Source organism: Blennius ocellaris (genome assembly GCF_963422515.1).
Source record: "Blennius ocellaris genome assembly, chromosome: 8".
NCBI classification, from domain to species: domain Eukaryota; kingdom Metazoa; phylum Chordata; class Actinopteri; order Blenniiformes; family Blenniidae; genus Blennius; species Blennius ocellaris.
This window is the reverse complement of record NC_137657.1, coordinates 26,005,077-26,031,799: the sequence shown is the minus strand read 5'-3', so window position 1 is coordinate 26,031,799 and position 26,723 is coordinate 26,005,077. Positions and strand designations below refer to the sequence as shown.

The window sequence follows — 26,723 nt, the reverse complement described above, 5'->3', positions numbered from 1 at the left end:
TAATGTCTTGTTTACGCGCCGCACTTCCAGGTTGGCTTCCACGCGATGCCAGTTAGCAGCCCAGGACTGCAACACAATCCAATTAAATAAAGAGTGTTGTCTCTCCAGGTTCCTGTGTTCTCTAATTGGGGCTGTGACTGCTCACTAATCAGCGGAGGTACAGGTAGGCCCTGGAGGACGCCCAGACGAGGCCTCTCCTGTTAATTGAAGAGATGCTAAACCTGGCCTCCTCCTCCTCCTCCTCCTCCTCCTCCCTGCAGTTTAAAGTGGACGCACACACAGTACTCAAGCATGCTAAATTCATCTAAACACACACGCGTGCGTCGTCGTCTCTCACCTCTCCGTGCAGCAGGCATGTAAGAGCTTGCTTTTGCATTGTAACACCTGAGCAAACATCGGCGCAGCTCAGGTGACGGCGTTAATTTGTCCCCTCTACAAGTCCATCTTTTTTCTTGCGAGAAGAAACTTTAAATGCGATTAGTCAGAGACGTTTAACGAATGAAGAGATTATGGGGAATTTAAACAATGACAAATACAAGTGACAGTGTTTTTTTAAAGAACCAATGTGAACACGCAAGCTTTACAAGATCAACAGGTTTTTTTATTGTTGGAGTTATACCAATATACAAGTAACTCCTGTGTACATGGACAAACATATAGAGATCTCAGTCTGCCGCATGCAAAAATAAATGCAAATCACTGGAAGAATTCAACAGCAATAAGACTGTCGTAAGTCTCATGTTAGAGTGAATAGCATTTTTAATAGACGAAAAAACACTTACAAGCAGTATAGTCGGGCTTTATCATCTATGTTGCTTTAATACGTTTATTTTTGTTCTAAAGCAATACATTTAACAGAATATTTTCAGCTTTAACAAAAATATATTAAATTGGACGAGACAATTCTTTGAATCTGCCTTCTTTTATTCCTTATTTCTTAATGTTCCTGCAAATCTCAAATAAAAATACACTGAGGAAGAAAGTTAGAGAGTGGTATAAAAAACTGTTTATCTGTGATTTTTTTTTTTTTTAAACCCACCATCTATGCAAAATAATGCCGAAATGCACATATAATGTCGGTAAAATTCCGCTTAACAAAAATCTTCTGCATAATTGAAGATAATCGAGGCCTAAAAGTCCAAACCCAACATTTCTAAATGACAACCATCTCTGCTTTTTTTCCTGACTTTTTCCACTGCGTATTGAAAAGGAAAGAAAAAACCCCCCAAAACAAAACAGAAAAAAGGGCCTTGGCCTGGTGTGTTTCTGATTTCCTGCACCGTCTGGTGAAGGCAGCAGCTTTGCATGCTGGGGTCACACCTGTAACGTATTTCACACTGGGTTATATTTCGAGGAGCCACCTGGATGAGGAAATAACATGTTCACAGCGCATGAAGACTGCAGCCCTCCCTGCCAGGTCGGAACAGGTGTTTGTTTGAGGTGACACGCAGAAACACTAACACAAGAAACGGCGGACACCGTCCCGATACGTCCCTCCAACACTTCCCCGCTTTCCTCGCGGGAAAAAAAAAAAGCCTGGACAGAAGTTTGAAATCTCCCAAACTTTCCACCGAAATTATTCAAACTGATGAGGGTTTCACTTGGAGATTAGTGGGTAAGCTTCATGTGGCCCGATTGTAAAACTTTACATTTAACACAGAAAATGGAAATTGAAAAAAAAACAAAAAAAAAACATGTCAAAGGACATTGAAGAAAGCATTCACTATGAGGGCTTGCGTTTTTTTTTAACCCACTGTGGGGGAACATAATGACATTTTCTAGTCCAACTCCTGGTTAGGCAGACTAATTCTTTCTTTTCCTTTTTTTCTTTTCTTTTTTTATTATGTGCAGCTTCGGGGCATGTGAATGAAAAGATTGATTGTGTGAATGCTGTTTCTGTCAGCCCACAAACAGGCAATGAAATGCCAAGCACACCTGGAGCAGCACTCACTTTTGACAAGCACATACTGATGTGAGCCCGCCCCTCCCCCTCCTTCCTCCCTCCACATTACAAAAAACAATGAAGTCGATCATAAAACATTAATGGTAGATAAAGTGCTTGGGAGTGCCAAAAGCAGGCGCGTTACGGCAGAGGGTCCAGAATATATTCAGAGGTGGAGAGACGGCGAGATCGGGAGGCGCCGTAAAAATGTTTATAGGTGAAATACAGAGACTAAAGAAATGTTATAACAAATCTGAAAACCCACTTTTATCCTTGTGTGCATTAAAATCCATCTGAAATTTCAAAACTCTGACAGCAAAATAAAGTTTTAATATATTTATTCATGTTTTTATTGAGTTGCATCAATCAGCTTAGGAAAATAGAGAGCTTATATGAACTTCTGCTAGATTATCTTCATTCACAGCTTAAACTCACAGCTTACTAGTGGAAGCAGCCGGCGGAGCCACTTCCACCACCACTTTGCCCAGGTTTTTCCCGGCATACATGTAGTCCACGGCCCGGTAGACCGACTCCAAGCCCACGAACTTCCCCTCCTGTGCCAAATCCCCGCCGTCCACCTCACACACCAGCTTCCCTTTGGCGAACATCTGCATCATGCTCGCCAGCGCCTCCCTGTAGTCGGCGAGGAAGTGGGGCAGGAAGAACCCTCTGATGCTCGCCGACTTCTGGAGCAGCTTGACCGGGAGGGTCCCCCCCCTGAACGGCGGGAAGCCCGACGCGCTCTGGTAGCCCGAGATGAAGCCGATCACGATCAGACGGCCTTTGTTGGCCAAGCTGTTGACGGCGACTTCCAGGAAGCCGCCGCCCACCGACTCGTAGACCACGTCCACGCCTCGCGGGTACTCCCTCTTCAACGTCTTCGCCAGGTCCTCGGCGGCGTAGTTGATCGGCCTGTCGCAGCCGATGGACTTGAGGAACCCGGCCTTCTCGTCGGACGAGCAGGTCCCGATGACGTGGCAGCCGGCCTGCTTGGCAAGCTGCACGGCGAACTGCCCCGTGCCCCCGGCCGCCGCCGTGACCAGGACCGTCTCGCCTTCGGCCAAGTCGCCCAGGCGCTTGAGGGCGATGTAGGCGGTGGCGCCGCTGACCAGCAGGGTGAGGAACTCCGGCCTCACCTCGGGGACGGGCACGCTCTCCTTGGCGGGCACCACCGTGTACTCGGCGAAGGCGCCGCTGCCGAAGTAGGCCACCGTGTCGCCGACGGTGTAGCGGGAGCTGGCGCTGAGGCCGAGGCCGACGACCTCGCCGACGCCTTCGAAGCCGGCGTCGAAGGGGGGCTTCACCGAGGGGTCGTAGCGGCCGGATGAGTAATTAATGTCGGAGGCGTTGACTCCCACGTAGCTGAAACACACAGAGAGGAGGGCAGACGTAAAGGGCGGGAACATCGAAAACACCGACGCTCAACCTCAGTAAACAACAGGGTTTTTTTTTTTTTGGGAACGCGGTCATTATTTTAAACCCACGATTCTTTAAAACCGAGCAGGTCAAGGCTTCAGCTCCCTTCAGCAGACACGTGTGCGCGCGGCGCAAACACTCCGGGTTTGTTTTGGCAATGATTCCCTGTTCTCTTGAAAAGCACAGTCCTGCACTGACAAGCGAAAGGCTTGTATCACAAAACACATTGCATGATGTCATGATTCATTGTCTTCAGAGACACCCACAACAAACTGCAGTTTTTGAAAATCTCGGCTTCTCCCCGCCTCGGTGCGAAGACGGCCCGTTTTCATCTTACTTTTGTAACAATGCTGGAAACAAATATGTGAGAAAGCGACGTATAAATAAATCATTTACTGTCTTTTAGAGCGGCGTGCATGCTGCGCCTCATTATCGTGCATGTCACACGTGTACTTTGAGCTCGCCAGATAATGCTTCTGTGGTTCGTAGATGGGTGGCGGTGATACAACAAAACACCTTGATTTGACTTTCTTTACATCAGTTTCCTCGCAGAGACACATTACGGCATTATCAAAGGGTACAAGGGTTTGGATGTACACAACGCGGAAACTGCCGAGCCATTTCAGTTGAAATGAATCCGAATGAGCAAACATCTGTGGCAGAGTCACAGTGTGTTCCTACCTACAGCTTTGAACAACTTCTGAAACTGATAACACAACGTTCACCCTCGTGTGAGTGATCCTGAAAACGCAGTACTTGTTCAAGTAACATCAAAATACAACAATGAGCTATGAGACATGATATCGGCCTGGAATTGAGATTTATTTAAAAAAAAATCTATCTGCATTTAATGCTTTACTTTAGATAAAGGTGTATTTTTTTAAAATAAATAGAACAAGTTCATATTTTAGGGGAACAAACGACAATTGCGTGTTGAAAAATTACAAAGAAAAGTGTTTGATGCCATGTGAGAACATACATGAGCGTCAAAGCAACAAAACTGTGTCCTTAAATGCACAAACCAACTTGATGATCATGTTCACATTACAGTTGCCAAAAGCTACAAACATCCACAAACATATGTACTTATTTTACGCTTTACAAACAATTTCCCTCATGCATCAGTAATACTGAATGGTCAAAGTTCACAGGCACCCGATCACCGTCTTACAAGCCAGTAAGATCGTAATGTAGTGCGTTTTGCACTCACACTCAGAGAAAACTGTGTTTTACTGGCAGCAGCTACAATAATAAACCCTCCAGTGTGCTTGTGTTAAGCTGATTTAACAATAAAAACCACATGAGGCACACACAAAGCTTGTAAAAAAAAAAAAAAAAAAAAAGGTGTGCTTGTAAATCAAAAGCAGGAGGGAAGATCCTATTAAGACGGGATCAAACACACGATCAGAAATTGGACGAATTTGTGTTTAGAAATGTTCGTCCTGCAACATTTTGTCCTTGTTTTGTTTTGTTTTTAAAGAAAGATTTGGACCGTGTGAGGCTGCAGGAGTCGCCTGCTGAGGGTGTGTGAATGGGAGAAATGATGCAGCGCCGTAAAGCACCGCATCTCCTTCTCCATCATCTCCATCTCCTGGTGCCAGTCTGAAGCCCCCCCGTGACTTTCTGTTTGCAGGTTGGTGACGTCGAGAGAGAGACAGGAGGACAGAGAGAGGGAGAGAGAGAGAGAGAGAGAGAGGGAGGGAGGGAGGGAGGGAGGGAGAGAGAGATGCCGAGATGGATTGATAGACAAATGCAGAGAGGGCGGAACTTGGAATTACAGAACAGCGCTTATTCTTCACGTATTTTGCCATCTTGTGATGATGGTGATGATCGCAGGTGCTGGACATGGGTAAATCGAGGTAAGAGGATCACGTTTTTCTCCCGAAAAAAACTTCTCTCCGATCAACAATAGCTCGGCTTCAAAATCCACTGAATAGACTTAGGGGGGGGGGGGGGGGGGAGCGCGTGCGTCGGGTAATCCGTCGCGATCATGCCCACCTTTCAAAAAAGCGTGCAACTTACCGATTTCTGACGAGCAAGTCCGCGTCCCCGGGTGTGGGAACGGCGGCGGTCTGCGCGCTCACGGCCTCCCTGAAATTGGGGCTGAGCTTGGTGACGACCAGCTTCCTCATCGCGCTCGGTATGGACGATCCCTGGAAATCCATGAAGTGCGCCGAGTAGGACATGTCGACGATGGAGCGCCTCGCCGCCGGACGAACTCCAGAAAGTGCGTCGGTGCCCGTGCGCCGCGCGCCGATCGCTCCGACCGCCCTGCCGCCGCTCCTCGCCAGCAGCCGGCTGGACATGGCTCGCGCGAAATGTGACAAAGTTCACGGGCAACTTGACGTGCGCTCGCAGCAGAGGGCAATAAACCCGGTTGCCATTAGCCTGCGCTGTAGGCTTTCCCTAAACACGCGCGTGCAGGCCGAGCCGAGCCGGGCCGGGATAGATCGGACCGAGCGCGCATTCACAAAGCTTAAAAGAAAAAAAAAATCTAAACAAAATAATTTCTTAGGGTCTCCTTCAGTTGCTCCAGCAAAAACCAAGAAGCACGCATTGGTGTTTTATTTGATATATTTTTTGTCGGCTGAAGCCCGCAGCGGTGGTGGTGCAGCCCAGTAAAGACGCACAGCAGCGCCCCAGACTTGTCGTCGGAGTCCCTCCCCTTCCCGGACACAACACTCACTTCCTAGTAAGGTGAAACAAATCAATCCTCATCTCCTAATATTCTCAGCCCTGCTTTCCTCCCACGAAAAGCAACACCAGCCCACCGGATCCTTCCCCCATCAGTTTTCTGGGAACAACAAGCGATCGTTTCTCGGCGTGTTTGCGGCGCGCTGCGCAAAAACGCGCTTCCGTTGTTTTTTTTTTTTTTTTTTTTTTTTATTCGGCGTTCAGTGTTGGTGGAAGCGGCGGACTGAGACGTGTTTGTTGCCCACACGTTCTTTCCTGCTGCTTACACCTGTAAACCAAAGCCCCCTTCTTGTCGGTGATCTGATCCACACTGCTGCTTTCTGTGCGTTTATTATTTTTTTTCTTTTTGGCACATTTCATTTAATCCGGTGTCTTTTTTTTTTTTTAACTGGATGATTCCAGATCATGTTAGAGTGCTGCGTGAACATATTGGACTATTGAACTCACGTCCCACCCTCAGTGGGAGTCAAACCCCCCCTCCCTCCCTACACCCCCCCCCCCCCCCCCCCAACTCGTGCCATGTCAGTGTGTTACGCTATTGTAAACTGTGACATCCAAGTTGCACAGATCTTGAAACAAGAGTTTGGCTGTTAGTTGAAGATCCCACTAAGTTCCGAGTGGATCTTATTCTTTGGGATTTTAAAAGCGGAGGGAGAGGAAGAGAGAAAGAGAGGGAGGGAGAGAGAGAGAGGGAGAGAGAGAGAGAGAGAGAGGGGGGAAAACAAGACAATTAAAAAGATTGACAGGTAGGCTCCTCTGTCAGGGGTGACGCTTGTGGAGAGGGGAGGAGTAAAAATGTAGCAGGAAAAGCCACTCGATGCGTCTGTCTATCAGTTGAGACTGTCTGAAACAGCTTCTGGATCCTCCGCGTTTCCATTTTCCCCCTTTTCTGAGAGACCTCGGATCAGCCCCTGGACTTTTCCCTTCCTTCCGCTCTGTTTTTAACGCCTTTTCCTGCTTTTATTATTATTATTTTTTTATTAGTAGTATTACAAGAGACTTAATATTTCAGTCCGTGTCGATCTGATCTGCTGTTGGCGAAGCTTGTGGATGCGTCTCGTTTGTCACCCCCCTCCCCAAGTGATCTCCTCTCCACCGCATCAGCCACCCCTCCAAAATAATAATACTAATAATAATAATAACCCGGATTCTGTCCCAGATACGATGAGATGAGCGGCGGAAATCATTCTCACGACTCTTAAAACGTAAGTAAGAGAGAAAGCCTTGCTCGTCCCATTTATTTTTCTTTGAAATAAGAGCGAGAGCGAAAGAGAGAGAGAGGGAGCGAGAGAGAGAGAGAGAGAGAGAGAGAGAGAGAGGGCAGGAGGGGAGGGAGGAAAAAGTCACCGCCGGACTGCTGAGGCTGGATCCGGGCTGAGGTGGCGTGGTGGTGACGGGATTGACATTAACCCGTCTAATGCCTGTCTGTCTTCTTCCCCACGATCCCCCTTCTCTCTTCCAGGTCCCTGGCACAAGAAGAGAAGGAAACGCACGGATACGTTGCTTACCAGAGGTGCGCGCTGCGCTCACAGGGGACTTATCTGTTCGGCCAGAATTTATTTATTTTGATAGTTTTGTGGCGTGCGTAAAAAACAAAAAAAAAAGCGCAGCAAACTGTCTCCTTTCTCCAAACAAGCACTGAAGATCAGTAGAGAGGGGGGGATTTTTTTTTCTTCCTTATTTTTTCTTTCCCAAACGGAGTGAACTAAAAACTTGGGTTTGAGACTGCTGGCTGTCTTCTTTTCCCTTTTTCTTTTTTTTTTTTCTTTTTTGCAATGAAAGAGATGAAGGAAGATGTTTTTTAATGTCCACGAAGGTGTCAGGAGCTGGCCGAATCCCTTCGTAATTTCCGAGCACCCTTGTCGCTGAAGCCGATCCAGCTCTTCAATCCAAAAGAGAGCATCGGCTTTGAGACGAAACGAGACGTTTTCAGCTCCGAGATCAACTCTGTGCCCCCTCTTCTCCTCTGCCTCCCTCCACCCGAGAGAGAAAAGACAAACAAACAAAAAAAAGAACAAAAACCGGGATGATTTTTCCAAACTAATAAGACTTGATTTGTTTGTAATTCCTGCATGAGAAGCACCGTGGAACTTGACGGTCACTATGCCGAGGAGAAAGCAGCAAGAGCCGCGGCGATCAGCAGGTATAACCCGCACCTCCTCATTGCAAATACTTCTTATTCACAAGTGTCTCAAATGAAAAGAAAAGAAAAACAATCAGGCACACACAGCATTCTTCACTTGCGCTGCATGTTGCCATTTATTATTTTTGCAACTCTGTAATTTTCTTGTCTTATTCCCACTGCGTGCACCCCCCCCTTACAAACAAACAGTTGTTTAAATGTTTCTAATTGCGCAAATGACGCACGAATCTGCGCAATGCCACTTTGAGAGGTTTTTTTTTTTCCTTCTTTGCCAGGAAAGTTCTAATAACGACGGTGAGATAAACTAAATGGCATGTTATGGGGGATAAAAGGGAGTTTTTGAGGTTCAAGAGTGAGTAATGATGAATAATTGACTGGGAAAGAAGGGGGTTAGACAACTGGTGAGAGCCGGTTTTCCCCCCCTTTCATTCTGTTTTATTAGAGCATTGCCATTCTTGATTTGATGCGTGATTGATCGCCTGTCATGTGGCAGTCTTTGATCTATTCATCCCTGATAAACATCAATAAATCCCTCCATGAAGGCAAGAAGCGTGTTTCTGCTGGGTTTAGCCACTCAGACACACACAAGAGACCCTCCTGTTGTTCCAACCAGGAGCTGAAAAGCCTTAAAAAGTTGTGAATTATGTTAGAAAATCACCTCTTGGCTTTTAATAGGTGCTCATTATAACCAACACATGAAAGGAAGGTGTGTATGTTGAAAGAAAAAGCCAAAATCAACCCAAACACTTTTCCATCAAATCAGCTGTTTGGATTATGAATCCTGTTCCTTTATGTTCTTAGAGATAAATGTGGAGGGTTCTTTTTTTTTTTTTTTTTGCACGTTCCCATCTAAATTCATCCCACACTTGCTGGAGAGATCGGTCCAGTATTGAAATCAATATCCACTGCTGGAGGGCTGTGTGTGATATTCGCAATGTGACCAACTGATAAAACCAGGTGTTGGCAGAGGACCGACAAGGTTGACTTCTAGTGGTTTGGATTTGGACTCCCCCCCCCTCTTTTTTTTCCTCCCCTTTCCCCCCTCTCGTCTCCCTGCAGCCTTTAAACAAATGTAAATGAGTGACAGGGGTTTCTACCTCTGTGCTAATGAGGCCGGGCCTTTGAAGTTGGGCATTAACAACTGGAGTGAACAAAAGACAGTTACAGAATTTTAAAGAGATTTTGAAATATGAGGTGCAAAGCGGGTCGAACAGGAGGGCCAGCCGACGAAGACTTTGAACTCAGCAGGTTTTTTTTTTTTTTCTTATCATTTTAAGCAGGGAGAGCTGGCGATGATGATGGTGGTGGTGGTGATGAGGGTGAGGAGGAGGATGAGAAGGAGTGTAGGATGGCGAGCATTCAACCGGTCCTCGCTGCGAACGTCTATCTCTTTCTCCTTTTGAGCAAAGCAGTCTTCACATGATTTCCGTTTCACACTGGGAAAGCGGGAGTTCACATGCGTGTCTCAATGCGTGCGTGCGTGTGTGTGTGTGTGTGTGTGTGTGTGTGTGTGTGTGTGTGTGTGTGTGTGTGTGTGTGTGTGTGTAAGAGTGAGAGTTAGTGCTGTTGTTTTGGTGAAATATTCCCTCTGGAAAAGGTTGTCTACAGTGGGAGCAGAGGGACTCCCGATAGGTTGCAGCGTGGAGATGGAGGCATGAAAAACATGACATCGTTGTGATCCCTCCCTACACACACACACACACACACACACACACACACACACACACACACACACACACACACACACACACACACACACACAGATCCATTACACTGTCCACTGAGTGCCATGCACCTCATGGCTCGTAATGGTCAATCACAGCTTGGCAAACGGGATGTTTTCCATTCTTCCATGAACACGACACTCGGTCAGAGATAACACCCTCTGCTCCACGATCCCACTAGCGAATACATAGTACACACACACACACACACACACACACACACTGGGGCTTGCCTGATGCTCCACTGGGATTTGCTCCTGACCTGTGGCTTCCTCTGCTCATAGAGAGACACAGCATTGAAATCAGAAGTCACACAATTTAAAATGTGTCTGCGCAGGTTTATAAGTACTTCCACTTCATTTAGAGAACAGTGTCCATACACACACACAGACACACACACACACACACACACATCTGTGTTTTATGTGAGGAATCGAAGGCCAAAGCATGAACGAAAAATATCTTGTAAACAGCAGACGCAGTCAGAAAAAAAAAATAAATAAAAACCTCTTTGATTTAATCTCTTTCATAATCAGAAAATGTTAGTTATTTTCAGTTCGTACTTCTTAAAGGGTTCTGTGGATAAAAAAAAATTGAAAAATGGTGTTTTAGCCAAATTTAACAATTTTCTTAAGAAATATTTGAAGCAATTTATTTTTCAGTAACAGCAATTTTACAAAACTTTATTTGAAAGCGATTACATTTTTTCTGTGTGTGTGTGTGTGTGTGTGTGTGTGTGTGTATTCGTGTTCAGTAAATTCTTGCCAAATGAAGTAATCGTAGCACACATTACGCTTATTACACGCTAGTAGATTAACACAAGTAAATCCCAACAGAAACCTTGAATACCTGCACCAGCGAAAGTTTGCGACACACAGACGTGAGCTCGTCTCACACACACACACACACACACACACGCACACACACACACACACACACACACACACACACACACACACACACACACACACACACACACACAACACAAAATACAAATCCCGATTTAAAGGTGGTGAGGAGATGCAGGAACGAGGAGAAGGACAGAGAGAAGTGGCGCCACCTCTTCCACTCTGGGCGGGAGGAAGAGGAGCGGATAAGATAGTTAGCTCTGCACGATGGTTAATTATCAGAAAGACATTGCGTGAGTGTGTGTGTGTGTGTGTGTGTGTGTGTGTAGCGGGGAAAGGGTGGTGGTGGTAAGGTTGCTTCCCGTTGGCTTCATTAGAGAGAGCCCTAATTATCTGTGGAGCTGATGGATTTGTGACAGGCCCTAACGATTAATGCTGACAAATTCAGTAAGGTGTCAAGTCCGCAGCTGCCTTGATGTAATCAAGTTGATATTATACAGTCCCCATAGCCCCTAGTGCAGCACCAACTCAATTTGCCTGTGCAGGTGACAAATGGACTTTGCTACCTGACTAATCACGTCAGGAGACAATGCCAGTTAATGACCTCTGTAGGCCTCCGCCACCACCCCTCCCCTCCCCTCCCCTCCACACCCCACCTCTCTTATAACCTTGTAATAAGCGAGCCAGGCCATCCGCAGCACATCGCACGCCGCTCTCCTCTAATCTTCCACCATCTCGTCCTTTTGTTTTCCCTCTGAATTCTTTCACCTAACGACGCTGCGTGTTCAAGCCACCCTCCACCCCCCGTCCTCGTCCGCTAACTGGAATGTCCCGTTGGAAACAGTGGCGTGGAGATTTATTTATTTTGGTATTAATGACACGGTTCAGGCCTCTTCCAACCAAACTTCATCCCGGGAGCCATTTAAAAAAAAAAAAAAAAAAGTCCACTTTCTGTCGAAGTTTTCACACATTAGTTTTTTATTTTTATTTTATTTTTGCGGCTCGTTCACCACCACATCACTACACCGTCTACTTTATTTTGGCCTGAATGCCCCACCACCACCACCACCACCACCACCCCACCACCCCCCACACCACCACCCTCCCTGCAGCTCGGTGTTGTAGCTGCATGGCTGAAGGCCTCCGGTTTATTCCGAGCAGGAGAATCACAGTGCCCAGGGATTAATGATTTTGCATGCCCGGGGTAGCTAAGATTACACAGCGACCTTTGTGCTCTTACTTGACGATGCTGTTATGTGATATTCTCCCCTCGAAATAATCAGCATGCTGAGATTTATGTGCCCCCCCCCCTACACACACACACACACACACACACACACACACACACACACACACACACACACACACACACACACACACACACACCCCACCCCACCCCTCTGTCTGCGTCCTGAGGAATACAGCAGTACGTAGCCTCTAGGTGTGTGCGTTTCAGTTTTAATGTTGCCAGATCTGAATAACGCCCTCCTCCCTGAGAATTTCAACGGTCTCGTTCTGGTGAAAAGTTGACTTCCAGCAAAGGAACACAGTGTCTGCGGCCTGAAAGTTGGAGCAGCGTAGAACTTCCGATGGCTTAAAGGCTCCGCGGTTTTCGGAGAAATGCGAAGTTTATGTTGAATTTAATGAAGAAGGAGAAAAAAAAAATGTTTGTTCAAGAGTGTGTGTGAGAGAAAGAAGTGGGCAGCGAGACGAGGCTAAGAGAGCGTGTGTGTGTGTGTGTGTGTGTGTGTTTGTAGCTTAGCACTGACCGGTGTTAGTTTTCCTGGAATGAATAACTCAAACGAGTGTAACGGTAACCACGCCGCGTTAGTCATCCTCTTTAGCACGGCCTGCCTTCAGATCCCCTCTGCGGTCCCCCCGCAAGGAGCGGGGAAAAACAACCTCGAGCAGCAGTGCCACATGTTTCTCACTCCTGTCATAGCTCCGCAAAAATTCCCAATCAAACGGAGCGAACAGCAACACGTATTGATCCACGGTTTTTATTTTCCACCCTTCGGTGGTACTGTAACGCTTCCTTGGCATTCCCCTTTTGAGCCTCTGTGTGTGTGTCTGCGTGTGTGTGTGTGTCTGTGTGTGTGTGTGTGTGTGTGTGTGGCGGTCAGACTCAGCTAGAGGTTACGCTAATTGGAGCGGCGGTGTCGTTAGCAGGTGGTATCGATCGACCTCGTCGATAGCCACTTTTGCTCCTGCGCCGCCCTCCGAAACTAATAGTTAAATTTACATCTGGGATTTGAGCCAGTCAGAGGTCAAACATGCTCAGCTTGCTCTTCTAATGCCTCCAGTCACCACAAGTGCCCCGTGTGTGTGTGTGTGTGTGTGTGTGTGTGTGTGTGTGTGTGTGTGTGTGTGTGTGTGTGTGTGTGTGTGTGTGTGTGTGTGTGTGTGTGTGTGTGTGTGTGTGTGTGTGTTATCCTTGAAATTCTTCCACACACAAAAAAGAAACGTGAACAGTTTCAAGCTCAACAGGTCTTTTTCTTCAAATCTTAATTATTGCCGAATCCTTTGTCAAGCAAATAAAACGGTAATGTCACCTTTTTATTTAAATTTTTTTTAAGTCGCTTTTCTCGCAGGATGGTGTGTTTCACACTGCAGCACTAATGCCCCTCCTTGTCCTTTTATTTCCCCCCTTTCTTGATATTTTTTTGGGGGGGCATTCTCAACAAGAGCTGCCCTCAGGGCACGCTGCTACCATCACTAGCAGTGTGTTGCCCTCGCTGCACTTTAAACACACAAACATACACACACACACACACACACACACACACACACCGTCAAACCGTAAACACAGACAGTCAGACAGACAGACACACACACACACACACACCTACACCCAATGCTTAAGTGCAGCCAGCATGTCTCTGTGGGAGGTCATAATGGAGGTGGCTTAGCATGATGGGAAATCATATCATTAAAGCAGCCAGATGTGCTTTGTTGCCTTGCAGCACATAAAAAAAAGAAAAAGAAAATACCCAGCAGCAAGTCATGGGATCCAAAAAAGACGAAGAAGAAGAGAAAAAAAAAATCCTGAAACAGATAGAAAGCAGCCCTCTGGGACTGCGCTGACAAGCAGTCTTACTCCTGACTGCCATAGAAAAACAATTTCTCCCCCAAATAAAGAATTTTTGTTCTCATTTTACAGTCAACATAACAAACTCGCATTTTTTTTTTTTTTTTTTAAAGAAACTTTCGTGAAATCCAGATAGGGGTCCTGCGCTTTGATAAACGCTTTGCTGTGGCTGTTATCAGCCTGCCGTTAAGTGTGCTTAATTACTATGTAATATTAGTGTTGTGCTGAGTAATTACGTTTTGTTAAGGGTTCCACAGAAGGGATGTAAGCCTTAAAAGCTCATTAATGAAAATCTGTTGATATGTTGTGTTATTTTTCTTTATTTTCTTCTTCCCCTTCTCCTCCGACCCTCCACTCTCTGGCACGTAATTCCAGACGTGAGGAAGATAAGAGGGGAAGCGTTCAAGAGAAGTAGTCATGCAACATTTAAGGCACAAAAAATTGACATCTCAAATTTTCTTAAGTAAAGTATTACATTTGCCGAGGGTAAATTTGCTCTCTTGATCAGTGCCGTGCCTCCTCGAGAGGCTACGGGAAAGTCTGCTAGAGCCAAATTTAACATGTTATCGTTATCAATAAAAGATGAGCAATTACAGAATATTTTGTCTAATAAGTATTTGAATTCCTCAGCGCAGGGAAGAAAAAAAAAAAAAACAACACAAAAAACCCCCCCCCCAACATGTAGCTTACCCACTCATTACATCAGTTAGCAGGGGGAGTGAGAGGCAGCGCTTTGATGCCAACAAACAAACAAGACAAACGAGATGGGCCCACTACAGAAGAGCAAAAAGCCCCATCTAGGGACACCCAACCCCTGCTCACTCCTCCCTCTCCTCACCCGCCTCTCTACCTCTCTCTCTCTCTCTCGCTCTCTCTCTCATCTCCTCTCATTTCACGGCACTCCCTCTTCCCTTTATTTCCCCCCCTATCTCCAACATGCTTCTCATCTCACATCCTCCTTCTCTTCTTGGATAAATACTCTTTTTTTTTTTTTATTTCTCCATTTTTATTTCTTCAGTAGGAAAGAAGTGGTTGGGGAAAAAAAAAAAGGGGTGAAGGATGAGATATGTGTTTTATCCTATTTGTTGGATTTATCTCATCACAGGTGGAGACTAAAAAAAAAATACAAAAAAAACAAACAAAACAAGGGAGAGAAGTGTTGCTGAGCTTGTTTATGACCAAATAGTGAATACGGACCACACAAGATCACGATATCGACCTTTGTTTTTTTAAGGTTTATTCTGTGATGGAAGAAATCATGTTTATTGTCCTCCGTATATCAGAAAAAACAGCACGTAAAAAGTGGCGCAAAATGAGGTAAAGAAGTCTTTATGTACAAATAGGAAGTCACCCGAGCAGCATGAATCGCGTACCGGCGTTTTTACTGGTGAGGTGGTGTGTGATTCCCGTCAGCGGTTCAGGAGTCTGATGGCGGCGGGGAGGAAGAGGAGGAAGGAGGAAGGAGTTTCGTTGGTGTTTGATCATTTGATCGTCCCGTCTCAGAGAAGGCGGAACTTCCGGGTCGGGGGCGTCTGAGAGAGAGAGAAAGAGAGAGAGAGAGAGAAAGGGGTGGATTGAAAGAGGAGGGGTGAAATCTGTGTGTGTGGCGGGGTGGGGGGTGAGGGGGGGGGGGGTAGTGAGTGGGAGGTGTGGGGGCAGCTTTTAGGACGGGCATTAAACCTGACAGATGAACGGGACGATGGACAAATTCTCCCGCAACAGCTGTGACTGCCGCCATTATCCTGACAGGTGTCAATTAAGAATTACTGCCTGGCCGGCCGAATGCCCCTCCCTGCTTGCATCCCTCCAACCGACTGCATCCACCACCCCCACCACCACCCCCACCCACCCTCCTCCTGCGTCCAGCTGTCGGCGTGTGAGAGAAATAACACTTTACCCTTGTCAGCGTTGTCACGGGCCCCGCAGCCCCGGACCACATCAGACGATCGGCGATCGATGGTTCGCCGTATCAGTGACGGCGGCGGAGTGTCAGCGGGCGGGGAGTTTGGGTTCAGGAGGGTCTGAAACCTGGAAAACCACTAAAACCAGCTAGAAATACTCAATCAATGAATACTTTATCTGTTTGTTTTTTTTTAAACATGTTTCGACGGCGTTCTCCCGCCTTCGTCAAGAAGCGTCATCCGGTGGTGGCGACGGCGGCGGCGCCTTGGTAACAGCAGCTGATAAAAAACACACGTCATCCACCACCACCGCATGACGTTTCCGGCGAAGACGGGAGAACGCCGTCAAAATATGTAAACAAGGTAAGCCAGGGTAAAAACAAAAAACAAAAACCTGAACAGAAGAAAAGAAAAACAAACGAACGAACTCGAGGCAGAATGAATTGAAGTCGGCGTGTTTATATCCGTCCTAGAACTTCTTCTTATCTATACGTTTGGATGCGTTCGTTCTTCATTGCAAATCTTTTTTTTTTTTTTTTTGTCACAACCCTCGACGCCGCTTCTCCTCAACCTCCCCGCCGCTCACCGCCCCGTTGGCGAACTCCGAGCTGCTTTTATTCCACATTGTAAAGTGGGGACTTGAGGTCAGTGAGTGAGAAAATGAACAGTTGCCATTGCCCATCTTGAAGGCTTCCTCCCAGTGAAGCCGCTGGCTGACAAACACATTTTGGGTTTCACAGCGAGTCTGGGAAGAATGAAAAAAGAAGAAGAAGAAAAAAAAAAAAAGAGGGCAGAGAGAGAGAGAGAAAAAAAGCCGAAATTTAAGTGGTGTGTGTTCTCCATTTGCCATATTTTCTCAATTTTGAAGGGTTTAAATCAGTGCAGAGGCATGTAGTTCAATTTCCTTTTAATTGCTTGAGCCTAATAGAAAGCATCGGGTGCGTGAAACGTGGATTCGTGCAGGCCGAAGCGGCTTCAAATAAAGTTTGCCTCTTTCTAATTTACCTGCGTGTTCGCGTTTTACAGTCATCATACGCCCGTGTGTCGTACGCTTGACTCCGCGTGGTTATTACCCCCCCCCCCCCCCGTAATAAATGCAGTTTTCCGGCGCAGAATAAACACGAGAAGCTCACGTCGGTTGAAAGAGGCAGTGGAGGGAAGAGAAAAAAAAAAAAAACGGCAACTCGGTAAAGCAACATGAGAGCGAGCGCGGGGACGAGGCTCCCCAGGAACACGCAGATGGATTTGCATGTTCACTTGGGAGTTACAGTTTTTGATTCCTTCCCTAGAAATCATTTGCCACGGAAAATAACCGGGGAAGATAATATCAGTGTTATTTCACTGCTCCCTGCTTTATTTGCATATCTCTTGTTTTAAATAAGGCAAAGCCCCCTCGGTAGTGAAATTTGGTTTGTTGTTGGGTGTTTTTCAGCCTTCTTCACCTTTTTTTCTCATCACCACAGACCTTCTCTCTCTCTCTCTCTCTCTCTCTCTCTCTCTCTCTCTCTCTCTCCTTCTTTCTCCAGGCCTACCTCTGCTCCTCTGTCTCACACTGGCTCCAGACTGCTCTGAGCCATTATCAAACCTGAGAATATATATTTATTTTTTATTTTTTACCGTCCGCCATGCAAATCGCCCCACCGTGCTCTCTTATCATTCCCTCTGCTTTAACCCCCCCCCCACCCCTCGCCCCCCCCCCCCCCCCCCCAGCCCCAGCCAGCCCCTCGAAACGTTTGTGTGTAATCAAAGTAAACGGCAGCTAAAGCTAAAAGGGAAACGCTCTTTGTGGAGATGGATGGAGGGATTAAATATTAACCGGATGCAGCTGACTTAAGGCGAGTGTTTTACATAGCTGCCCCACCCCAACCCCACCTCCCCACACACACACACACACACACACACACACACACACACACACACACACACCCACCCCCGACCCCACTTCTGCCATGCACATTGATCCCATCGCACTGTTAACCTTTTTTTTTTTCCAAACTCGTTTGGCTGCGCCTAGTGTTAATTTTTCACCATCACCTCACCGGCCAGGCCTCTGGAGCGAGGTGATGGCTTTAGCCACCCCCCCCCCCCCCCCCCCCCACCTCTGCTCTTAACAAGGGGAAGGTGAGATGGATGATAGCAATTTGAAATTTTGTTTGTGCGTGTGATCATGGAGATTGTTTTTTTCCCCGGCATTACGGTGGCGTAACAACAGCGGTGATTAATCGAGGCGAGTTGCGTGGAGGAGTGAGAGGTGGGGAACAGGAGGAGGAGGAGGAGGAGGGGGAGGGGGAGGGGGAGGAGGAGGAGGAGGAGGAGGAGGATGTGGGGGTCCTCCACCTTCGCCCACCTTCCTCAGTCTCGTGAATGTGGCGTTTTATCGGCTGACCTTGTGGCATTCCCAAAAAAAGTATTGGCCACACACACACACACACACACACACACACACACACACACACACACACACACACACACACACACACACACACACACACACACACACACACACACACACACACACACACACACACACAGTCCCAGGATCCTGGCTCCAGACACTGCCCCCCTTGTCATATCACCTCCCTCATTTCCTCATGACTCTTTCTTCCTCTCCTCCAGCTGTGATTAAAAGGGAAAAATTCGACCGCGCAAACCAAACTCGGCGCAAAAAAGAAAAAGAAAAAAGAAAAAGAGGAGAGACTAAACAAAAACAAAATGGCTACAGTGGCCACAGTATTCATGTGGAAGGACATCGGGAGGCAGGAATGTTGTTCCAGTGGCAGCGCCGCGGTGTGTTTTCAATGTGTTTGTTGTCTACATGTGTATAGCAATATCCTGCGGGTCACAGAGGCAGCTTGTTAACAGAGAGGAGAAAGGAGGGGGTTTGTGTGTGTCGGGAAGAGGGGGGGGGGTGGGTTGCTAATACTAGTGGTGGTTCACCCCACCACCCCCTTTCTTTAACCACACACACAGATAACACACACTCAAAGTTGTTGCACTGGTGCCGTTGACAGCATTGTAAAGGCCTTCTGGCATTTAGAAATGTGTTGGTCCTGCTGCACACAGAGTAGAGGAGACCCCCCCCCCCCCCCACCACCCCCCCACCTCCGTTCTCCTGCACACCCCCTCCATCGTGCACATCTGACGGGGTCGAAGGCAGGTCGTGACCCCCAGGTGGCCACAGTCCGGGCCGCACAGGTTCTTGTTTGCTCTCCTTTTTCTCCTTCTGCTCAAGTTTGCACCCATAAAAGTGATTCTCTTGTTTCGTCACTGTTTAACAGGTGCAAATCGCTCACGTTAAAAACGCAGCTTGGTGCTAATTTGGCGATTTGCATGCACCTCTTGATTCAATATATTTACAGTTGTATTCAAAATGTCTTAAAAAAAACCAAAAAAAAACTCAGAGCCATGAGTGGGCCACTAATTTTGCCAAGAGGAAAGAAAATCGGATGGCTGTGGAATACTGATTATATAATAAATGATATAATAAAGTAATACATATTGTGATAAAAGCTATTCATGTTCTGCTTCAGTCAGTTTCTAATCTTAAAGCACACCGACCAGATTGAACTTTCTGCATCGCTTTATCATTTTGTTCCACTTTAAACCAACATTTTTTCAGGGTGCAGATATGAACTCTGTACGCGCTACAAATAAATGATCTGCCTTCAAATATAAAACAAAGCCGTTGCATCGTGTACAGTAATTACACCCGAATACCACACAATGTCCAGATCTGCTTAACCAGATTAAAGACTCTCAACATATTGTTGTATTCTTGTGTAATTCCATCAAAGATCTGACTTCAAGCGTTTGTAACTTTGTAGTAAAATTCCTCTTTAAAACTAAATCCACCTGTGGAATCGTCGTGCCCCTTTGCTTTAGCGCCTTGTGGGTTCTCACCACCTCTCCGTCCTCTTTTTTTTTTTTTTAATGTTTTCTCTATATATCTCTTCTCCCTGTGTCTCTTGCTCTTTTGCTTTTCCTTTATTCAAAGTAGCCCTAGTCCCCATAGCAACACATAGTGAACTCTTACTCATTAGTGTGTATGCAGCCGGCTGAATGGCCTGAATTGTGCTCCTCATTCCTGTGATTTCATACCAGCAGCACCGTCTTCTCATCATCTGTTTTCTTGTTTCTATTTTTTTTTTTTTTTTTTTTTTTTACCTGACTGCACCCGGTGACCACCAGTGAAGATATTTATACATTTGGCTTGATTTGGAATCAGTATGTTTGTCTTGTGAATCATGTGTGTGTGTGAGAGGTCATGAAGATTGAAAAACGTCATTCCGTCACGCCTGACTCACGCTGTCTTTTTTTTTTTTTTTTTCCTTTCTTTCTTTTGGGCCGTTAAATCTCCAGTGCACTGATAACAGGTCAGCCGTTGAGAGAGAAACGAGGGAGGAGGGGTAGAGCAATAGCGGGAGAGAGAGAACTAGGATATGATTAGAGAGAGAGAGAGAGAGAAAGAGAGAGAGAGTAGAAAGAAAGTGTGTATGCAAGAGGGAGAAAGAAAAGGAGTAGAAAAAGAGAATGGTCTTTTTTTATAGCGGCTCATCCATTGCGTGGGCGGTGCGTGGAGTGGAGAGGTCAATAGGATGCCGTGATAGGCTAATCTGCCAGGAAGGGAGGGTTATGGCAGGCCTCGCGGGAGCAGCTCATTGGCTAGACTCATTTGCCCTGTGAAATAAAATCTCATCGTGTCTTTGTTTTTTATTTTGTTGGGTTTTTTTTTTTCTTTTCTTTTCCCAACGCCGTTTGAAGATTGATAGTGCGGGTATTTGCTGTGAAAAGTCTTTTCGAGTGTGCGAATATTTATCTGCTCACAATGTACATTACCCTGCATGCACCTCTGCGTGCGCGTGTGTGTGTGTGTGGCATACTTTTCTCAGTTCATCCCAGTTCCTGTGGGAGTGTGTGTGCGTGTGTGTGTGTGTGTGTGTGTGTGGGTGTGTGTGCTCCTACCATAGTCAGACACATGGATGACAGATGACCCAGTGGGAGACACAAGCCATCCTGCCCAACCGGAATGCCCCCCCCCCCCCCCTGCATCCATACAACCCGCAGCCCCCCCCCCCCCTCCGCTCGCCTATTAAAAAGTGTGTACTTTGTTTACTTCCTTGGCTTTTAGCCATAAATCCTGGATCCACCTCCGATGGTGGCGTTGCCCTCTTTTCCTCAGGTTACAGCTTTGAGCGCGATCATAATAGCTGCGTCACCGAGACAGTGTGTGTGTGTGTGTGTGTGTGTGTGTGTGTGTGTGTGTGTGTGTGTGTGTGTGTGTGTGTGTGTGTGTGTGTGTGTGTGTGTGTGTGTGTGTGTGTGTGTGTGTGTGTGTGTGTGGAGAGAGAAGGTGGGGGGGCTTACTGGACCAGAGGAAACCTAAATCCTCATATAAAAAGGCCATGCACTCAGCCTGGGCTGAGGAAGGGAGGGAGGGAGGTGGAAAAAGAGAGGGAGACAGAAACAGAGGGACAGAGAGAGAGAGAGAGAGAGAGAGAGAGAGAGAGAGAGGGAGAGGGAAGGGAAAAAAGTTGATTTCCTTTTTCAGCAGAGCCATACATCACAGGGCCTCCCAGCTGCAGTGTCACAAGCTGACAGAATGACATGTGTCATTTATCAAAGGGGCCAGGCGGGGGCCTTGGGAAACGTGCACCACAAAGCCTGAGAGAGTTCATTCCAACGCTCAACCCCCCCCCCACCCCCCCACCCCCTCCCTTCCCCATCCCTCCCTCCCTCATCTCTACTCCTTCAGCCCGCCCCCGCTGTTCACTCTCCTCCTCGTTTTCTCTCCTCCTCCACCCGACCACCTCCACCCTCTGCTCACTTTGCTTGGTGTCAGAAAAAAAAAAGGGCTCTGTAATGTTTTCTACCACCCCCACCCCCCCCCCCCCCCCCCCCCCACCCCGACCCCACTCACACAGCGTCTGCACGCAGGGTTAGCGGCGGTGACTGTACCTTACAGCCAGAACTTCAGTGTCCATTAGTTCATTATGAATCAAGTCATTCATGAAGCTCTCTGTAACATTATTAATGTAGTCCATGACAAACTTTTGAATGTAGACTCATAACAAAACTTTCCTTGGGTGCTGCGTTTATCATTTTTCTTCGTTTTATTTCTTTGTGGTCTGGAAATGTTTACCGCGCACACGTATGGACACACTCCGTACCTGCGACTGAGGAGTTGTTTGACAGAGCGATTACAGCGTTCCCCGCTGCTCGGGCCCCAGTCGGAGGTCCGCGGGGGGGTCACGGCTCGGGAACGCATTACTTTGCAGAACGGCTCGTACGTAGGAATGCCTGTTGTAACCGACGTGTCGGTTGCAATAGTGAGTGGTGTCAGTCCAGTCGCGGCATGCCTATCTACCGCTTTTTGTGTTAATGTCTTACCTCACCGCATGCACTCCATTTCCAGCTTCCTCTCATCCATCATCGGCTCACCTTTCATCCCAGCCCTTCATCCACCCCCATCATCAGCCTCGGCTAGGGTTAACTCCATTCCAGCCACTTCCAGAATCAATAAACTATCTCACCTGGGGGCCCTTCCCTTCCTCCAGCACGCTCAGATTAGACGTTTTGAGAAGCTTCCAGCTCCGCCGCTGTAATCCTCCTCTTTACCTGTGTTTAGACGCCGTAACGCCGGCTATTGTTGCCATGTTTGCTCACCTCTGAGTGACGTCTTGTTCGGTGGACCCTTCTGTGCAAATATCGCCGGTTTCCAAACTAACGCTGACAGGAGTTTGTCCTTAAAGTAGAGCTAAAAGACTCATTTATCATGCTAAGTCTGTCATGCAAGTCTCAGCTTCCTGTTAGCAACGGCGACCGGCTTTCACTGTGATTCCACAGTTAATGGTTGATAGAGTTGGTGCACTGGGTTTTTGAAACACCGACAGTTTTGATGCATCTTTGCAAAGCACACCCTTTTTCCTTGAAAGCGGTGCTTTTGCTTTCTAGCAGCAGACTAAACGGACCAGATTTTCACTCGTGATCCGGCCGGGTCCTGGTTGATCACACAGGCCCGGAGAGCCGCCGGGAAATTCTGGGTGCAATTCTGTCTTTTGTAAATAATTAAAAATCCAACTCGGGGCAGGACGAGGTGGGAAAAAAACGGAGGGATGGGAGTGAGACGGAAAGAGCCCAAGACGATATGGGGGAGCCCTCCTGACAGTCTAATGTTTCCTTGCTTTGTCTGCGGGGGTTAAAAGACGTGGTACATCATTAAGAAGAATATTCAGTGGCAGTGTCACCCAGGGGTGACCCTCCTCGCAGGTCATGGATAGTTCACCCTCTGAAAGCAGCCGGCCCACTAAATACCTCCCCTCCTCCCCTTGTGACTCCTCTACACTCAGCTATAAGTGTGAATCTTTGACTTTCTAACCACACGGTGGCCATTTTACCTTCTTTGTTTCTTTTTTCCAGTAAATGCGATCCAGCAGCAGGAGCCTCTAATTGATTGGAACGCACATTGATGAGAAAATGAGCGTTCAAGTCGCTCTGCTGCAGTTCTGATGTGTATATTAATGTCTGTGGACATTAATATACAGCGCCTCAGACTGACTGTGAAAACGCATAACGTTTTGTTGCACCCAAGGTGGAACTTTTCATAAATGCTTCATCTCCGTGGAAACGCAACTTTGTCAAAACGCTCAGCCCCGTCTCCATGTAGACAGTGCCAACGGTGCTACTGCACATGCGCACCACAAAATAGTTTTTCTGTACCTGTGTGCATCGATGGACAATAACAAACATGGCGGCCTCCAGTGTCACGACTCCCAGTCGATCTCCTGAGACTTTGCAGTTTCATAGTTGCGAGTCACCCGGAACGGCACTGATTGTCCATGTGCTCACCATTGTTCATGTTTATAGCATATTGTTTCCTCTGTGCATGTGTGTGTGTGTGGTGTCATTACAAAACCAACCAACAGCGCCAACATGGGGCCTGACATGCTGACTACATACTTGTCTGTTCACCGTTTACGTGTCAATGGTCATTGTTTTGAAAAACTTTTCTGTATACACAGAAACTCTGCGTTTTCACTTGAAACGCCGTCGTGTACACAGGGCCCGAGTCCTGGACAGCGTCTGTGTTTAGAATGGGGGATCGAACCGGGGATCAACAAGCTCCAGAATGCAAAGGGAACGGTTGTTGATTCTCTGCCTGGTGTCACCTCTCCTGTTCAGCTGCCTCCTCCTCTCTTCCCTTTGTCTTTTCACCTCCTTTCTCCATCCGCTTGCTGCATTTTTGGCTGTCTTTGTGTGTGTGTGTGTGTGTGTGTGTGTGTGTGTGTGTGTGTGTGTGTGTGTGTGTGTGTGTGTGTGTGTGTGTGTGTGTGTGTGTGTGGGTGTGTGTGTGTGTGTGTGTGTGTGTGTGTGTGTGTGCGTCGGGGAATTGGGGAGGGCTGAGACCGGGAAGACAGCCCCTTTTCATTTGTCTTCATAAGCCTCATTTATTTTTGCAGCCAGATGTGAGCTGACAGACATCACTCAGTGCCCCCCCACCATACCCCCCCACCCACACACCCAGCTCCCCTTCTTCCCCTCCATCAGCACCCTGCAGCCCTCGCCCCTCCCTCCCCTGCTCCCCTTCTCCTCCAGGAGGTCAGACAGCCACCCCAGCACCTTTTCCACCCCTCTCTGTTCAACACCCCCCCCCCCACCCCCACCACCACCACCCTCACCCCACCTCACAATTCAGCGTTACAGAAGATGGATGTGTCTTTAAAGCAGAGATTGATTGTGGATATCAGAGTTATGGCGCCATTCATCACGGCAGATATTATTCAGACGAGCAGGATTGAACAAGGCGGTGGGACTCTGAGCCCATTGGTGAGTTCTTGGGGGGGCGGGGGGGGGGGGGGGGGGGGGGGGGGGGGGGGATGAAGAGGTGGGGAGCAGCATGGGGGAAGTTTAATAGATTTTAGATGAATGCGCGTGTATGTGTGTGATGTCTTAGTGTGTGTGTGTGTATTTGCAAATGAATGGAGTGTGCTAATGCTCATGTACTTGCTTTTACCTTCATAAGTCTGCCCCACTTGGGGAACTCTGGCATATGTTTGCGTCTGTCTGCTTCTCATCTCTATTCTTGTTTGTGTGTGTGTGTGTGTGTGTGTGCGTGTGTGTGTGTGTGTGTGCACACGCAACTGTCTGCATTGATCTCCACTGATGTGATCCTCCTTCAGCGTCTGTTCTCATCGGACTCTGATTTACAGCTTCATTAGGATCCTCACTCGAGCCCCCCCCCCCCCCTTCTTCTTGTCCCCCTTCCTTTCGCCAGGTCACTCCTGCACTCAGACAGTCAACGCACACACACACACACACACACTTAAAGGACTTTTCATCCAGTACTTTGTATAGTTTGTTTCTGTTCGTGTGTTTGTCATCTTTATGAATAATCTCCCGTTATTCATCAAGGCTTAGCACCTCATTGTGCCTTGAGAGTTGAAGTGCCGTGGCTGTTTTTTTTTTTTTTTTTTTTTTTTTTTTTGGAGGTGCTTCCCTACCCCCAGGCAGCCCCACTCGGCTGAAAAGAGCCCTCATTGTGTGTGTCTTCTTTTATGGCGCTGTCTGAAAGAGAGGGATGCACTCCAGTCGGCATTCAAATGCACGTGGTAAAGCAGCCAGCAGAGCAGGACAAACACCACAGGTTGTAAACGCTTTGAAAAGGACTCTGTGTGTGTGTGTGTGTGCGTGCGTGAGTGTGTGTGTGTGTGTGTGTGTTTGTAAGTCTGTGTAGGCTCTTGAGTGAAAGCTTTTCACTCTCTTTACCTCCACTTTTTCCTCTCCTGATACAGTTCAACACTTACTTTACTCTTCTTTTTCTCCCTGCCCACCTGTCTTCTGGATTTGCCTGGATTGACTTTCTTCCTCTTCTTCTTCTTCCTCTTCTTCTTCTTCTTCTTCTTCTTCTTCCTCGAACCTCGAAGTTTTTAAGATTTTAAAAAACTCCTCCTGTTTTTAAAATCAGCTCCCCTTCTTCCCCCCCTCCTCCTCCTCCTCCTCCTCCTCCACCACCATTATCAGGAGTCAAGTCATGCAGAAATGTAAAAAAAAAAAAAAGAAGGTAATCACACTTTGTGCTGGTGCTTTTGTCGTCAGTCCGTGATGGAAATGGGTCTAAATATGAGATTAGAACCTGCCGGTGACTGATGCTATTAGGCAGATATGCCATAGACTTTACTATCTCCCATGAAGGATTAGCGCAAATTATACTGGGAGACAGGCTTGATTTCTCCTCTGCCTGGCTGGATGTGGGCATTTGAGGCACTCTAAGTTGACAGCGTCTGTCTCTGCTTAGTTCTCCGAGACAGGTTGTGTGACAGCTGATGCCAGGCGAGGGCTTAAAAAGTGTGTATGCATGTGGGTGTCTATTTGTGTGTTGCGCAGACTGTGTGTATGTATGCGTGTGTGTGTGTGTGTGTGTGAGAGTAGGAGAGTTATAAACTGACAGGCGAGTGTGTTTGAATGTGATTGCACGTCAATGACTTTTTTTTTTTTTTTCTCACAGAAAACAGGTTCTCTTTGAGTAGGGTGACAATTGGGAAAGGCTAATTTTAAGCTTGGTGGCGTCCTCTTTAATTCTACACTCTCTTATCTGGCGTTATTTTAAATAATTAAACTGTCTGTGTGAGACTGTCCAGGTGAAGCTGTTTTTTTGCGGCCTCGTATGAGTAAAAAAAAAAAATAATAAAAAATTAAATAAATAGACATGGTCGGACACCCGCCCAGGTGCTGGACCTCAGCGTTTGAAGGCCCTTTTGTAGGAATGCTGATAAATACCAAGATAACGCAACTCGTAACTTTCTGCCCTTTCGCTTTGATTCAGAAACCTCTGTCGTAACGGCAGACCAACGGGATCCATCATGCGGCGCGCAATCTGAAATACTTTGAGCTTCCATGTTGATACAACTGGAGGAAGGTGGTCAAGCGGCGTGCGTTCACCTCTCAGGAATGTTTGAGGGAACATGCAAATG

At 47.2% G+C, this 26,723-nt stretch overlaps 2 protein-coding genes across 4 annotated transcripts in view; one reads left to right on the top strand and one right to left on the bottom strand.

Moving 5' to 3' along the window:
- Positions 1-650: 650 nt before the first annotated feature.
- On the bottom strand, positions 651-6,392 carry LOC308133340 (prostaglandin reductase 3-like). Of its 2 annotated transcripts, XM_080500664.1 has the most exons (3): positions 5,381-6,392; positions 2,385-3,304; positions 651-1,320 (listed from the first exon to the last, which is right to left on the bottom strand). In XM_080500664.1, exons 1-3 carry the CDS (start codon positions 5,662-5,664, stop codon positions 1,154-1,156), a joined length of 1,371 nt encoding a protein of 456 aa, XP_080356790.1. In that variant the 5' UTR covers positions 5,665-6,392; the 3' UTR covers positions 651-1,153. The 2 variants fall into 2 exon arrangements, with proteins under 2 accessions (XP_080356790.1, XP_080356789.1); XM_080500663.1 differs by having other exon boundaries at positions 1,179-3,304.
- The window catches only part of LOC308133339 (teashirt homolog 1-like), a 41,781-nt gene continuing 20,194 nt past the window's right edge, over positions 5,137-26,723 (top strand). The window contains exons 1-2 of one of the 2 annotated variants that reach the window (XM_080500662.1): positions 5,137-5,217; positions 7,515-8,195. In XM_080500662.1, the coding sequence (XP_080356788.1) occupies positions 8,156-8,195 (40 nt within the window). In that variant the 5' untranslated portion in view covers positions 5,137-5,217; positions 7,515-8,155. Of the gene's footprint in view, positions 5,218-7,167; positions 7,258-7,514; positions 8,196-26,723 lie in introns of those variants that run through there. The other variant, XM_080500661.1, reaches the window with a different exon arrangement.

What these genes read in the sequence shown, in the direction of transcription:
- LOC308133340 (XM_080500664.1), bottom strand. Translation starts at nt 5,664, where the DNA reads ATGTCCAGCCGGCTGCTGGCGAGGAGCGGCGGCAGGGCGGTCGGAGCG. An exon ending in GACTTGCTCGTCAGAAATCG is followed by an intron (nt 3,305 to 5,380) that starts GTAAGTTGCACG and finishes TGTGTGTTTCAG; the next exon opens with CTACGTGGGAGTCAACGCCT. An exon ending in TCCGCCGGCTGCTTCCACTA is followed by an intron (nt 1,321 to 2,384) that starts GTAAGCTGTGAG and finishes AATACGTTACAG; the next exon opens with GTGTGACCCCAGCATGCAAA.